The sequence below is a fragment of the Prionailurus viverrinus genome, chromosome D2 (assembly GCF_022837055.1).
Source record: "Prionailurus viverrinus isolate Anna chromosome D2, UM_Priviv_1.0, whole genome shotgun sequence".
Taxonomy (NCBI): domain Eukaryota; kingdom Metazoa; phylum Chordata; class Mammalia; order Carnivora; family Felidae; genus Prionailurus; species Prionailurus viverrinus.
Genome location: NC_062571.1, coordinates 12,201,089 through 12,214,657, shown reverse-complemented (window position 1 = coordinate 12,214,657; position 13,569 = coordinate 12,201,089). Strand labels below are relative to the sequence as shown.

At 40.8% G+C, this 13,569-nt stretch overlaps 1 protein-coding gene across 3 annotated transcripts in view; it reads right to left on the bottom strand.

Moving 5' to 3' along the window:
- Window positions 1-673: 673 nt before the first annotated feature.
- Window positions 674-13,569, bottom strand: part of HEATR1 (HEAT repeat containing 1) — a 52,261-nt gene continuing 39,365 nt past the window's right edge. For 2 of the 3 annotated variants that reach the window (XM_047824642.1, XM_047824643.1), the window contains exons 33-45: window positions 11,364-11,410; window positions 11,124-11,247; window positions 10,378-10,518; window positions 9,597-9,883; window positions 8,735-8,885; window positions 7,737-7,895; window positions 7,444-7,578; window positions 7,196-7,300; window positions 6,938-7,106; window positions 6,272-6,426; window positions 5,177-5,335; window positions 3,663-3,771; window positions 674-2,858 (exon numbers count right to left, since the gene is read on the bottom strand). In XM_047824642.1, the coding sequence (XP_047680598.1) occupies window positions 2,770-2,858; window positions 3,663-3,771; window positions 5,177-5,335; window positions 6,272-6,426; window positions 6,938-7,106; window positions 7,196-7,300; window positions 7,444-7,578; window positions 7,737-7,895; window positions 8,735-8,885; window positions 9,597-9,883; window positions 10,378-10,518; window positions 11,124-11,247; window positions 11,364-11,410 (1,830 nt within the window). In that variant the 3' untranslated portion in view covers window positions 674-2,769. Of the gene's footprint in view, window positions 2,859-3,475; window positions 3,772-5,176; window positions 5,336-6,271; window positions 6,427-6,937; window positions 7,107-7,195; window positions 7,301-7,443; window positions 7,579-7,736; window positions 7,896-8,734; window positions 8,886-9,596; window positions 9,884-10,377; window positions 10,519-11,123; window positions 11,248-11,363; window positions 11,411-13,569 lie in introns of those variants that run through there. The other variant, XM_047824644.1, reaches the window with a different exon arrangement.

The following is a 13,569-nucleotide window of genomic DNA, read 5'->3' as shown; positions in this document are numbered from 1 at the left end:
GACAGCCATTATTCAGGCCTTTCTGTTCTCTCTCCCACCTTGGCTTCCTTTTTTAAATGCGATTCAGATCAATAAGTAGCTAGTAATACAGTAGCTAACACACTGAGTACTTATTTCCTGCCAGCACTGCGCTAGAAGCTGGGGCTATGTGTATACAGTGGAACATAATACCACTCTGCTCCCTCTTGAGCTCAGAATCTTTTGGGCTCTGCCCTCGTGTCACCAATTTTTCTATAGGCATTAATTGTATAAAGTAACCAGAGACTTAGAAGAATTACTCAACTGTTAAGTCACCTAGGCACGAATTTACAAGACACTATTCCTTTTCTAGCCATTGCTTTCGTAACCAGAGTTCGATCACATCCCGTAACTGAAAGGATTGACGTTGCCCTTACATTTGGCAATTTTCTTTAACATGCTAAATATCTAGCTCTGCTAGCTACAAGCACTGCCAAAGAAATAACACTATCAAAAAAACGCAGTGAAACAAAAACAAATGGCATGAAAGTTAAGTTGATGTCAATTTGAAGGCCACGGATGTCTATACCAGTAAATGCTTACAGTACATGCACTTGGAGTTAGAGGTCTACACACACTCCACTAGAAAGTTTAAGGTAGATGATTTCAATCTGTAAAACGTTTATGGGTGTAACAAAGCAATTGTCAAGATTAGATTTAATGATTGTTCATGAAATAGGCACACACTATCAGAAAATAAAATACACCGAGACCAATGAGGTAGAGAGCAGCAGTATAAAAATCTGTTGCTTGTCTGCATGCAAACAAACCCCACCTCTCTGCTCTTCTAAAGATTAGTCCCTCATCATTAACAAGCCAGATCAAAACATTGTTCTACTTTAAGTGATTAAAATCAAACCTGTATCAGCAAGTTAAATTGTTGCATTTCTGTAATTTTTTCATTATTCTTTGAAGTGAGTTGGCAGAAGTTCTTTATAGAATTCTTACAGGTCAGATCTTGTCACAGGAAATTTCAAAGGCTTGGGAGTGGGGAGGTAAAAAAGTTAAATTAGTCTGATCATTTTATCATGTTAAATTGCTATGCTGAATATGCTGCCAGGATTTAGGACTATTTTCATTACAGATTTTGGTTAGATATTATTTGTACCCATATACTGAAAAGAATACTACTACCAATCTGATTTTTTAAAAGTACTCAGTGTAGAAGATTCTGGCATGTGATTCTTTTCTATTCATGTTAATTTATCATGTTACATCTTGCCAAGCTCACGGCAGGTGGAGTGGGGTCCCAGTTTTCATTGGGAGAATTGAAGAAAGAATCCCCCAGGGTTTTGGTTATTTTTTTTCCTTCATGTAAAACATCAGAGGGCGTGACTCAGATGGAGACTATAGGCCACTCAGGAAAAAAGCCCCACATACATTGTTTCCTCTAATTCTTAAACATACTTCACTTTTTGTTTTACGTGGAGCTATTACTAAGACGTAAGATTGATTCTTTGACAGAAACAATACAAAACAATAAGATGTGATTTGAGAAGAAGCTATTAGCATTTTACTGATTAATCTTATCAAAACATTTTTTAAAAGGGAGTACGCATTCCTAGCAAGCTATATCTCTACAGCTACAATTCAGCCTTTTGCTTCTTTGTCACAATTTGGCATGAAATTTCTGTACTAAATTAGAACAAAGGCTTTCAAACTAAAACCATGGGATAGTTGTTAGATATTTTAAACTTATTTTTAAGGCACAAATTAGACAAATCTGTCTTTATTGAAGGTAGTTTATTTTATTTGAGCCTTCACTTTCACCATGACATCAGGGATTAGAAAACTTCAAAGTTCCAACGTGCCTGGGTGACTCAGTCGGTTAAGTGTCCGACTTTGGCTCAGGTCATGATCTCATTCGTGAGTTCGATCCTGCACTGGGCTCTGTGCTGACAGCTTGGAGCCTGGAGCCTGCTTCAGATTCTGTGTCTCCCTCTCTCTCTGACCCTCTTCCACTCACACTCTGTGTCTGTCTCTCTCAAAAGTAAACATTAAAAAAATATATATATATATATATTATAAAGTTTGAAAAAAAAATTTGATACTTTCTCATACAAGTAATTCTTGAATTACCATCAGGGGAAGTCTGACCATTTCTAATTCTGGAGGAGCCATGCCACCTAGTGTTTCTGGGCCTTTTCTATCTGTGGGTTCTGAGAGCCTATTGCCTCTGCCCCCACCAAAGACTGAAGGGTACAGAAGACAATCACAGTCCTAAGTAGAAAACGCATTCCAGAACTAATTCCCACTGTGGCCACGCACAAAAATTATGGCTGAAGTATCATCTACCCAAAATGTGAAAACTATTCCAAATAGCTTTATAGTCCAAAGCATTGGTGCTGAGTAACTGTCACTTTCTCGAAGAGCTACCTTGAATGAAATCCAACATGGATACCACGTACGTAAGATATCCCTTTACGGGAAAAGTTAAGGCTTTGACTGTCTAAAGAGGAGGTGCTTTTACCTTTGAGTGCTAAAATTAACCAGGTCTGCGATATCAATAACCTCAATCAGAAAAGACTGTGACAAATGCTTAGACAAACAGCAGTCTGTATGAAAATAGGCATCATTTACTCTTACTGCAGTTCCTACAAGGGGCAGGAGGGCAGCACGCCAGCTGGTTTCATACAGAAGTCCGCGCAGGGGTGAGGGCACCAAAAGTAATATGGTACCAAACACCCACAAATAAAAACATGAATAAATCCGACCTCTGAACAGAGTAAGAAAGCCCCGAGACCCGGTGTCTTAGAAGTAGCTCTGGAGTGGCTCCCCCAGTACGGCCTCCAGCTGCTGGACGGTCCTCTGGCACTGACGCTCAACTTCTTCACATTCATCTAAACACAAGAATAAAAACTGCCTCAGTTATCGTTAGTCTAATTCTTCAGCTCTTGCATCGTCTGGCCACCGATCAGTCAAAGGACGGAAATGAAACCTGCCCACGAAGCAGAAAGCACAGCACCCTCCTTGCAGCCCCCGAAAGAGCGGTACACAGTGGGAATCCCAACTTCTAGTGATGCCCCTGCTCTAGGCCGCAAGAGACACCGGGGCATGTACTTGTAGATGAGCACTTGTCTGCTTGCCTCCTCACTCCTGCTGATTCGTGCGGCCTGGTGGCAGGGCGTTCGCCACGCCCAGAACTCTGCAAACCTGGCCTGAACACCCGTCACACTCACTTTGTTAGTTTATCAAAATCCTTTGAAAGCCTCTAGTTTCTTCCTTTATAAAACAGGGATAATGGCACACACATCGTGAGGACTGAATGAGATCCTCCAGGCAGAACATGGAGAAAATGTTGGCTGGTAGTTAACAGGCAGCTAATCTACTGTGATCTTATTGGCACTTCTGACACAGTAAATCTATGGGGACTAAAATAATCATATAAATGTATGAGGATAATGAGAAACATCAATAAACGCAAAAGTAAAGGTGGTGATTTCCTTGTAGACAAGTTTCAGATGATCGCGGGGTGGCCACCTAATATGGTCTCTCAACCCTACTCGAAACAAGCACCCCGCCTCCTGTCTGCAATGTGAGACGTGGAGGGGGCAGAGGATGGGGTTCTATCCAAATTTCCATGACCACTGGGCACATTTTCACAGAATTTTACTGCCATTATTTCTTAGTAGTTTAGGCATTACCTTCCATCAATTCAGCTAAGAAAGGAATGGACTCTGGTAGCAAGACAAGGTAATTCTCCTTAAGTTTTTCAGCCAGTGCTAATACTGTAATCAGAGCAGCAAATCGAACCTGAAAGAGATAAAAAGGTAAAGAAAGGATTTAACCCCTCCCCCCCTCCCCCGCCCAAGACTAGCACTGCTACATTTATATCTCACAACTGTCTAACTTGAGACAGGCTCTGACTTTTTAAATGAATTGGTTCCCCATCTGTCCACTCCACTTCCATCTCAGAACACCAATTTATTTAACAACTTGGGGTCTGTTTATAATACGGGCAACCTTATACAAACCAGTGTTTTTTAAAGTGTCTTACAGTACTGCAGGGCTTAATGTGAATACCTTTTTCTAACATTTTCCTTTAAAAACAACAATCAAAAAGGCACACACAGACTCAAGTATGTCATCAAGTTTACGTGCACCGAAGCTCATGGGCTTGCTGGGCTGTGGGCGATGAGGCCAGCCTGGCCCCCTCAGGCAGGACCCCTCCCTCCCGACTACAGTGGTGGGAGGGGGTGGGCATTCAGCACGGAATTAAAAATAATGTATCGTGACTTCCGGATCTGGGAACTTAAAAAAAGTCTGGGTGTTTCTCTATTCCTATTTCATATACCTAATTCATATATTCTCTATTTCATATTTCTGGTCTATGGAATGCAAGCAGTGGTCTGGCTCTGTTAGTGGTTCACTTTGAAACAAAAGCTGTACTAATCCTCTTTCCGGTTTTGGACAATTAAAAAAATATATTTGGATAAAGCAAAATGATTTCTTTAAAAAGCCTATGAGCTACCTATGTTCAAGCCAGACTTTTTTTGATATTGTACATTCAAAACAAAACATTAAGACAAATTTAATGCTATAAGCTTGTAAGAACCTACAATGTAAAATCTGGGGGTTCATGAAAATAGCCTCACTGTTCTCTCCTGTAATAAATGGTATATATTTCAAGTAATAAATCTTTTGACAAAATTCTGCTTCGGTCTGCTTTATTCACTGAGGTTCTCGTATGCTAATTAGACTGAGAACTGGTGACTGGAAATTGAGACGCAGGCAGGGGGCTGTAACTTGGTTCGTCCTCGCCCACGTGAGTGAGTGTCCACCACTCCTTATTTCCCATTATTTCACAAAATCCTAAGCCTGATACACATGACGGAGATAATCCATTGCTCTAGCTCAAAGGAATGTTCTGTGAACAGACTGAAAGACCGTCTCTGGGAGCACAAAGACATTTAAATATGTCACTACTTGCGTCTAACACACCGTGGGGGTGGGGGAGAGGACTTCTATTATTTATAAATAGCCTTTAAGTAAAAGCCAAACGTTTCTCAGGCTCAAACTTCTGCCCCAAAGAGCAACCTCCGGTCCTAGAAGACAAGCAGCTAGTGTACCATGGGCCTACAGCCACGACCGCTTTGGGACTGTTTGGTTTATATGGGGAACGCACGCAGCTTCGGTGCCTGTCGACCACAGCGCCCACCTTGGGTGAGGAGTCTCTCGTCTTCAGCAGAATCTGGTAGTTCAGTGGTTTCCAAAGAGAGTCGTCTGCCACGGCCACGGAAAACTGCGCTATGCACGGGATGAGCTGCTTTGTCACTCGCTCCTGGAACCGTTCTTCTCCTCCCAGCCTGTTTTCTAGCTATGAGGGAGACAGGGACTCTGAGCAACAAGTTTTCTGTCTGAAAAATTCCCAATGTATAAATAAACTTGTTTACTCTTTCCAAGCAGCAGGCTCGAGGACCAGGTGTGTAATTCTAACACTCTCTAGAGCAAATTTACCACCTTTTGGAGCCGAGGCAGACTGTCATGGCCCTTAGTGTCACCCCTCCCTCCAGGAGAACAGCTGAGAGGCGTTCTTCCAGATGGCGGCCCAGTCCTAAAACATTCTCAATAAATCCAATTTTAGAAAATTAAAAATCTAACCATGAGTCCTTATATCCTGCCTTCCATTTGAAACCTTCAAAAGTAAAACCTGGTGTATGCCACTATGAAGATAAGTTCTGTACATTAAAAATAACCAAATTTTGAAATAAAAATTTCATTAAAAAAAAAGCCTGGAGAAGAAAGCCCAGCAAGCTCTAATTTTAGTAGATATAAATCTAGTAAAAATTTAACAGTGAATCAAAAAGAATGAAATCTTGCCATTTGCAATAACGTGGATGGAACTAGAGAGTATCATGCTAAGCGGAAGAAGTCAGAGAAAGGTAAGTATCATATGATTTCACCTCCATGTGTAATTTAAGAAACACAACAGATGAACACAGGGGAAGAGAAGGAAGAACAAGATAAAAACAGGGATGCAAACCATAAGAGACTTTTAAATACAGAGAACAAACTGAAGGTTGCTGGAGGGAAAGAGGGTTAGGGATGGGCTACGTGGGTGATGGGCACTGAGGAGGGCACTTGTTGGGATGAGCACTGGGTGTTGTATATAAGTGATGAATCGCTAAATTCTACTGAAACCTTATTACACTATACGTTAACGAACTTGGATTTAAATAAAATTAACAAACAAATTTAACAGTGATGGCAATTTCCTCATCGTTTGTCAAAAAGATGGGTTCCATGTGGTTACCTGGTCCACCAGGGGCATCATCAAGGCTTCTGCTCTCTCTTTACTGAGAAAATGCTGAGTATCAAAAAGGAAGATTTTATATAAACAGTTCAAAATAAACTGCAATAGCAAGCAGCACTTTTCAGGATCATTGTCAGAGTCAAAAAACGCTTCATCTGTAGATGGGAAGAGTAAAAGTGAAAAAACAGTTGATTTTCACAATTTAACCTCCAATGTTTAAATTCAAATCACTATTAACACTACAGTCAGAAGAATATTTCTAAAACAATACAGAAAATCAGGATGAAGACATGACATAAAATGGGCAGCTCTCGGGTAAGTGGCTCCTGTAGGAGTCAAGATTCTCAGTTTAGATCACTTAGTTTGGCAAGTTAAATTACCACTTATCCAGTGGGTTGCTCATTAGCGGTACAGAAAACACCAATCTTAAATCTTAACATTTTAAAGTTACTTCCAATAACTTAGAGTAGCACATACCATTTACCTTACTTTTACTTCTAAGTGAGTCAATTGTTGTTAACATGTTTTCATTCTGCTCAAGCAAAGACTTCAATGCCTACTGACTGATTATGAAGTAAAACCTTCACCCTCCTTATGCTTACTATACCTACTGTGCCTTGTGTAAGGTACACAGAGCAAAGGTATCGACTGGAGTCAGCTACCAACCTGTTTTGGAGATGTTCACCTGGTTCAAGGTGTCAGCAAAAGGCTTCACCAGGTGGCCAGCGAACAGAGTAAAAAGCCCTTTAAGTTTTTCAGCAATGTTATCTGCCAAGTTGTAAAATGTCAAAAGTCTGTCCTTCGGGGCATCCTCTGTTTTAGCCCAATCAAACAGCTAAAAAGATAAAGTAATATTAGTTTATTCTACATATCTTGTAACATTTATGTATGGGTACAAAGGAGACGTGGAAGGAGCAAGCTTACTTTAAAGAACAAGGGCCTGAACGTGACTTCAGAAAGTTTCACCACCATGGCTACTAGACAGTCAATGATACAATTTTCGGTCTTTCCAATTTCCTCCAGATCATCCTGAAAAACAGAAGATTAGCCAGATTACTAACATGTAGCTCTAAATAACTTTGGCAAGTAAAACAAATTACACAGCTAGATTTTTCTCTGGCTCTTAAACAAGTAGATAACTTTAGGATCTGGGGAAGTGGAAATAAGCTTACTTCAGAGTGCTGTGCTCGGAAGTCCAGGGCTTCCAGAAAAAACACGGTTAGTGGAGCCTGATGGGAGGTGAGCTCTTCCTTCTTCATGACCCCAATGTGCTCTTGCAAGATGCTCATAAATGGACGCATGTGCTTCTACCAGTAACACAGTAAAGAGACATACCAATTTTAAATATTCCGAGTTCATTAGTGCGTTTATCAATTAAATAACCATCCTCTTCTTTAAGTGAAAACTTAGAAATTTCAGTACCACATCTCCCCTCTCCAAAGTCTAAAACCCAGTATGATCTAACCTTCCAGTTCTTCTCAATTTGTTTGTACGTTTTGTTGATCGCTGGCAGTAAGACTCGGGGTGACAGTGTGGTAGCCAGTGTCTTTTTAAGGGATGTGATGCGGATATTAGCTTGTGAGGCAGAACCCATTCCACCAGTGATTTTCTCCAAATGAACCACCTATAGGAATACAGAAACCACGACCAAAGCCAATATGAGAACTCACTGACAATGTCTGCACACTTACAGACGTCAACCCAGAGGCTAGCGGCTGGGGAAAGCTCGGAGCACTATCGCTTCACAGAATTCCTTTCAAAGCAGTCTTGAACATCTGTAGATACAAATGAACAGATGCCTCTTCCCCAAGTGGAGTCAGGGATGCAGGTAAATGGTGGAAGGCAGAAGAACACAGAGCACTCAGACTGATGGGTTTTTGTTTTTAAAGAGGACAGGAATCCAGAGACCATGAGAAGAGTCAAGTGTGTTTGTTCTTGCTAAAAAAATCTATCTACAAACCTCCTCAGATGTAGGGGTCCCTTTCTATAAAAAGTCTACCTTCAAGCCCTGGCTACAAGAGTGTGTGAATCAGCTAAATTATTTTCATCATGGCAGCTGAAGCTCCTAACCTCATAATGGCAAATGACCAGTACAAGAGAACAGAGTGAGGATCGTTCCTGGGCACTGTCAGTTAGAAATGCCCCTTGCCCACTGCCCATGTGCCAAGTAACCACTGAACAGCAATAGAGGGATTCTGATTTTGAAAGACACCTTAGGATTAAAAAACCCTTTACATTCGAAGCAAATAGGACACACAAGTTTCTACAAGTAATAAAAGGCGGCTCCAGCCCAACACGAACGATCTCATGGAGGGGAGAGAAAGGCAATAAAACACATTCTGCAAAATCAAAAAAGAGATGAGCCTTATAAGAAGAAAGCGATGACCATTTCAACGTCATGACCAAGCAGGAGGGATGATGGGAGAGAAAACGGGCATAGCATGTTGAGGTACTGTGGCTCACCTGGGACAGGACACCTTCTAGGTAAGGGCTGATGAAATGTGGGAGGGTCTCCACAACCTTCTGCAGGGCCGCCAAAGCACTAAGCAGATAGACCTCACCGGAAACCAGCTCACTGGTGTTTTTCATCGTTGTCAGCAATGATGGCATCAGGCTAGATATAAAAAAGCAAGAGTTTTAGAGTAACTTTAAGAACAGAGAATGGAGAAGTCACTATGCAAAACTCCTAATAACTGTGCCCGCTACATCATGCTATGTCACAGCCGACAAAACGTGTCTACACATTTTATGAGACTCAGAGCAAGAAACCTCCCAGTAGCAATAGTTACTCAGTCATTTTAAAAAATAACAGGGACTTTCAATTTAATGCTTGCTACGTGTTAGGCGCTGTGCAAAAAGCCTTACGTGCACCTCCCCACCGGAATCCCATGAAGTCGGTCTGGTCTCGGTTTTAGGGATGGCAAAGCTCTAACAGACCAAGTAACCTGCCCAGGGCTGCACAGCTAGAAAATACCAAAGCCAAGGGGGAAAGTCAGGAGCATTCAACTCTGAACCTGGGCTGCACGAGGCAGCTTTTGCCCAAACAGATGGAACACCCACCGCGGGGCTTCACCCCTTGTTTCCTAGTTACAGCTGGCCAAGGGGGAGTGAAAAGAGGAAGGCAACAAACATCATAAAGGAAATTAGAAAGTTTTTAATTAGTGGTTTTTAGTTTGAAGAAAAAATTAAATCTTTAACAAATCTAATCCTATGTAACCTCTACTGAGTGGCAAAAAAAAAAAAAAAAAATTGCTAAGGTATTATTTTTCAATTTGTACCAGAAACCCCACATGGTGGCTCTTGTTCCAGGTCCTAATCAGCATACCTGGGAAGCTGAGGGATGGCCAGCGCCTCCAGGGTGGAGGTCACCTCTGCCAGGCACAGCAGGGCACTTCCCAAGACATTCTTCTCTTCTTTTGTTTCCGGTGCAATCAGTTTCACAGCAGTGCTCAGCACGGGGACAAAAGGCTCTGGATTTTCTGCACCAAAATTCTTACATAAAAGCTTTAGAGTATATAAAGCTGTCTGTCTGTTTATTGCTTGTTCTTCCGTCTTTTTTTTATGCTGCACAATGGCCAAAAGGACTGGAACCAGTTTTAGGAAACGATAAACCTGAAGAGGTCAGCCAAAAATTTTAAATAATTAGAGCTGCAGAAAAAACATACTAGTCCGTCTTTTCCATTTTTTACTGCTTGCGACTGCCTGAGGCCCTGTGCCACACAATTATACACAAGCAACTGTTTCCCTATCTGCCTTCTTCACCACTGAGCCAGCGTATGTGCTTGTGACCCATTTGGGACGTATTTACGTAATGCATCCACTGGTCTGGAGTAAAAGAGGATTAGATCATGCTAAAGCTAAGACAACGTAGGGTCCAAATTAGCAACAACTCTATTAGGCTGTGATTCCATTCTAAGAACTCTTATCCCAATTCCTATTAGAATTAACATCACATTTTAGAAACACGTCTACTGGCATCATATTCAAATACTACTATACTTATTTACATCGTAGCACTCAGGGAAGCGACAAACGCAAGGGAGTTAAAATGCAGCTCTTTGATAAAGCAGAGTGGTGAGTGGGTATGACGGACGGTCTTCACTTACAATGGTCTTTTTCCAGGATGTATGCTGCTGTAGCTTGTTGTTCAAAAGATCCAGTGCTTTCCGGCGGACAGATGGCAGCGGGTTACCCAGCAGCCCTCTGATCACAGCTATGAAGGTTTCCGTGGGCAGCAAGGCATTGACCTAGACAGTAGTTTTACATTGAACAAAAAAAATTTTTAAAAGGGAAGATCCATTCAGATTAAGACTGATTTCTATTTGCTGCATACCTTCTAGGTTCCAGGCAGTTTATGCCCTTTTAACTTCTTACACTAACCTTTCAGGTAGACATTACTAACCACATTTAAAAGGGAAACAAAAGAAGCAAACAAACAAGAAACGCCGATGCTAAGACTAAGTGAACTGCTCAAAGTCTTACAGCTAGATTTTGAACAGGGATCCTAATGTCAAGGCCAGTGATATTTCTAATATCCCACATACTCTACCTAAAAAGCTATTTTTCTTCTATTCCACTGCATAAAGTAGAATATTATACAGTATTAGATGACTCAATCTTAAAGTATCATTTTTAGTGAAGCACATGCTCTCATAATTTGTAGGTAAATAATCATTTTCAGATGAATTTATCTCCAGCCATCAAGAGACTCTTTTCCGAGAAAAATGTGAGCTGCATTATGGTAAGAAAAACTATCACTAAGTTTATTCCTAAAGTAAAACTTTCTATCAAATAGCTTCACGATGACATAAAAACAGCAAAACACAGTGGATGGGGAGAAATGGAAGCCTACCTTATCTAACATGTCGTAAGCTTTACTAAGCAGTGCCCGCCAAAACTTCACAGTTAGCTTGTCTGCATTTTTCTCCATGGACTGTGCTACAGCATTAATATAGCCAAGAACTGTTTCTAGCAACCTAAAACAAAGGAGGCTTATATGAGAGTTTTGTCCACTATTCTTCCAGCATTTTGTTAAAAAGTTGGAAATTATTTCCAAATAAAAATTTTTTTAAAAATTTAAAAAGTAACATACCTCTGTTCAAGGCCTTTTAAAACCTGAGGACCACCACTTTCAACCACCTAATTTTTAAAGAAAACATCATCAGAACAGTATGCAAGCTAGATATAAAAAAAAATCATTTGAAGTATGTACAGTGAAACTCATCTGTAAGACTATTCAATTCAAACCTCCCAGGGACCGTTTTCTGACCGTACAATTTAATCAGGTTGAGACCTTCCCCGTCAAACTGTAGTAACTCTATTCCCTTTCGTTATTCTACTCACAGAGTGATTACACTCTATAGATACCTGTGATTTCTATAAGTACTAGAAAGATTCAGAAAAATACAGCCATCTACACTCGTTTACCCACTAATTTTATGAAATGCTTCCATTAGCTCCTAGTAACTGCATGACATTATGAACGTTACAGATACCAGTGTAATCCCTACCTCTCTCATCCCTTGGTTAAGTGCCCCCAGCCCCATAAACTTGAACCTGCCGTTAAATGTCAGAGTTTACACCACAGTCAGCAACATGCTTTTCTGGGAGTATCAGAGTTCTGAGATCTATCTACAGAGATGTATGTCGTTCTAGTGTTCATTTAACACTCCTTGCATACATCACGGTACACACCATGGCACATCTGCTCATCCCATCTGTTTACTATGGATGTTTAGTTTACGTCCATTTTTCTGTCAGTAAAGACATTAGAAAAGAACATTTTTATATGTCTCCTTGAACAAGCAGGCACTTTTCTGTAGAGCATATACCCCGGAAAGGGAACGGCTAGATCACAAGAGATGCGCATCTCCAACCTGACTGGAGACCGCTGACTGCTCGCTTTCTGAAGCGGCTATCCGGAGACCTAACCCACAGTGGGGTACACAAGTCACTGTGTCCCCACAGCCTTGCCACTTCCTGCTATTAAGGGCTTTTAAACTTTTGCCAGTTTGATAGGACATCATAGTGGCATCGCATTTAATCTGCAATTCCCTTCCTTACTAGAGAGGTTACCTTGTTGTATGTTAATATTAGCCGTTTGTTGTGAATTCATGTTCTTTGCCAGATGTTCTCATAGGAACTGATACTTTTTAATTTATGTCTGTGGCTTTCTTTTCATTTTGCTTATGGTGGCTTTTTGTTAAAATGCACTTCTAAAGAAATTCCTCTGTGTTCCTCTGGTAACAATGTTCTCATTTCCTTCTAAGTGTTCCTTTTCACACTGAAAGAGTAATTTTTTAATCTATCTAAAATCACACTGAAGTAATTTTTTAACCTACCTAAGATTGTCTTTTGTATGTGGTATGAGGCCAGTCTTTCCCCACATGGAAAACAAATCAAGTCCATTCTAGTAGCTGGACAGTTCTCTTTTCCTAACTACTCTGTAATGCCCCTTCCACATGAAAGCATTTCTTCCATGTGCACAGGGTATGTGTCTAGACAGACTGGACACGGTCACACTGACCCCCCTGACTGACCTGGCACCACCACTGTCCTTGGCAAGCTCACGTGAGACAGAGCAGGGTCTACACTTATCCCTATCAAGCAAGCTACCTGAACGAATCATTTGTTCTAGGAGTTTGCTGATCGTTTTCGGATTCTTACACATCGTTCTTTTGCTGAATAGAAACAATGACAGGATATCCTTGTTCCAGACTTTATAAAGTCTGTCTCATTATGAAAGGTGATGTAAAGCAGTTTCTGGTATCTTCATTAGGCCAGAACTTCGTTAGGAAGTTCCCATCTATCTTGGTTGCTAAGAGGATTTTTCCTTAAATCATAAGTACTGAATTTATTACATTATTTTTCTACAAATACTTCGATGATCACATGGTTTCCCGTTGACCTGCTCACGCAGAAGACCACAACTCAGACTTTCTTATTAATGTTCAACCATTCTGATGTTCCTGATCCTTCTCTGTTTCTTTAGGTCTTCACTTTCTGTATTTCCTTCTTCTCTGTTTAAAGTTTAACGCACAAACAGGAAGGCATACAAATCACACATATAGAGCTCATTATATTCAGGTAAAGAAAAGAGCCTATTAAAGGCTCTTACAAGCATTCCAGAAACCTTCCTCTATTGGACCCTCATTATTGCTTATTCCCTCCTTCCCAAAGGTAAACACTGTCCTTACTTCTACAACCCTAGATTTGTTCTGCCTGTTTTTAAAGTTTATACAACTAGAATCATAGGATATATTCTTTTGTGTCTGCCTGTCTTCTTTCAACATTACCCT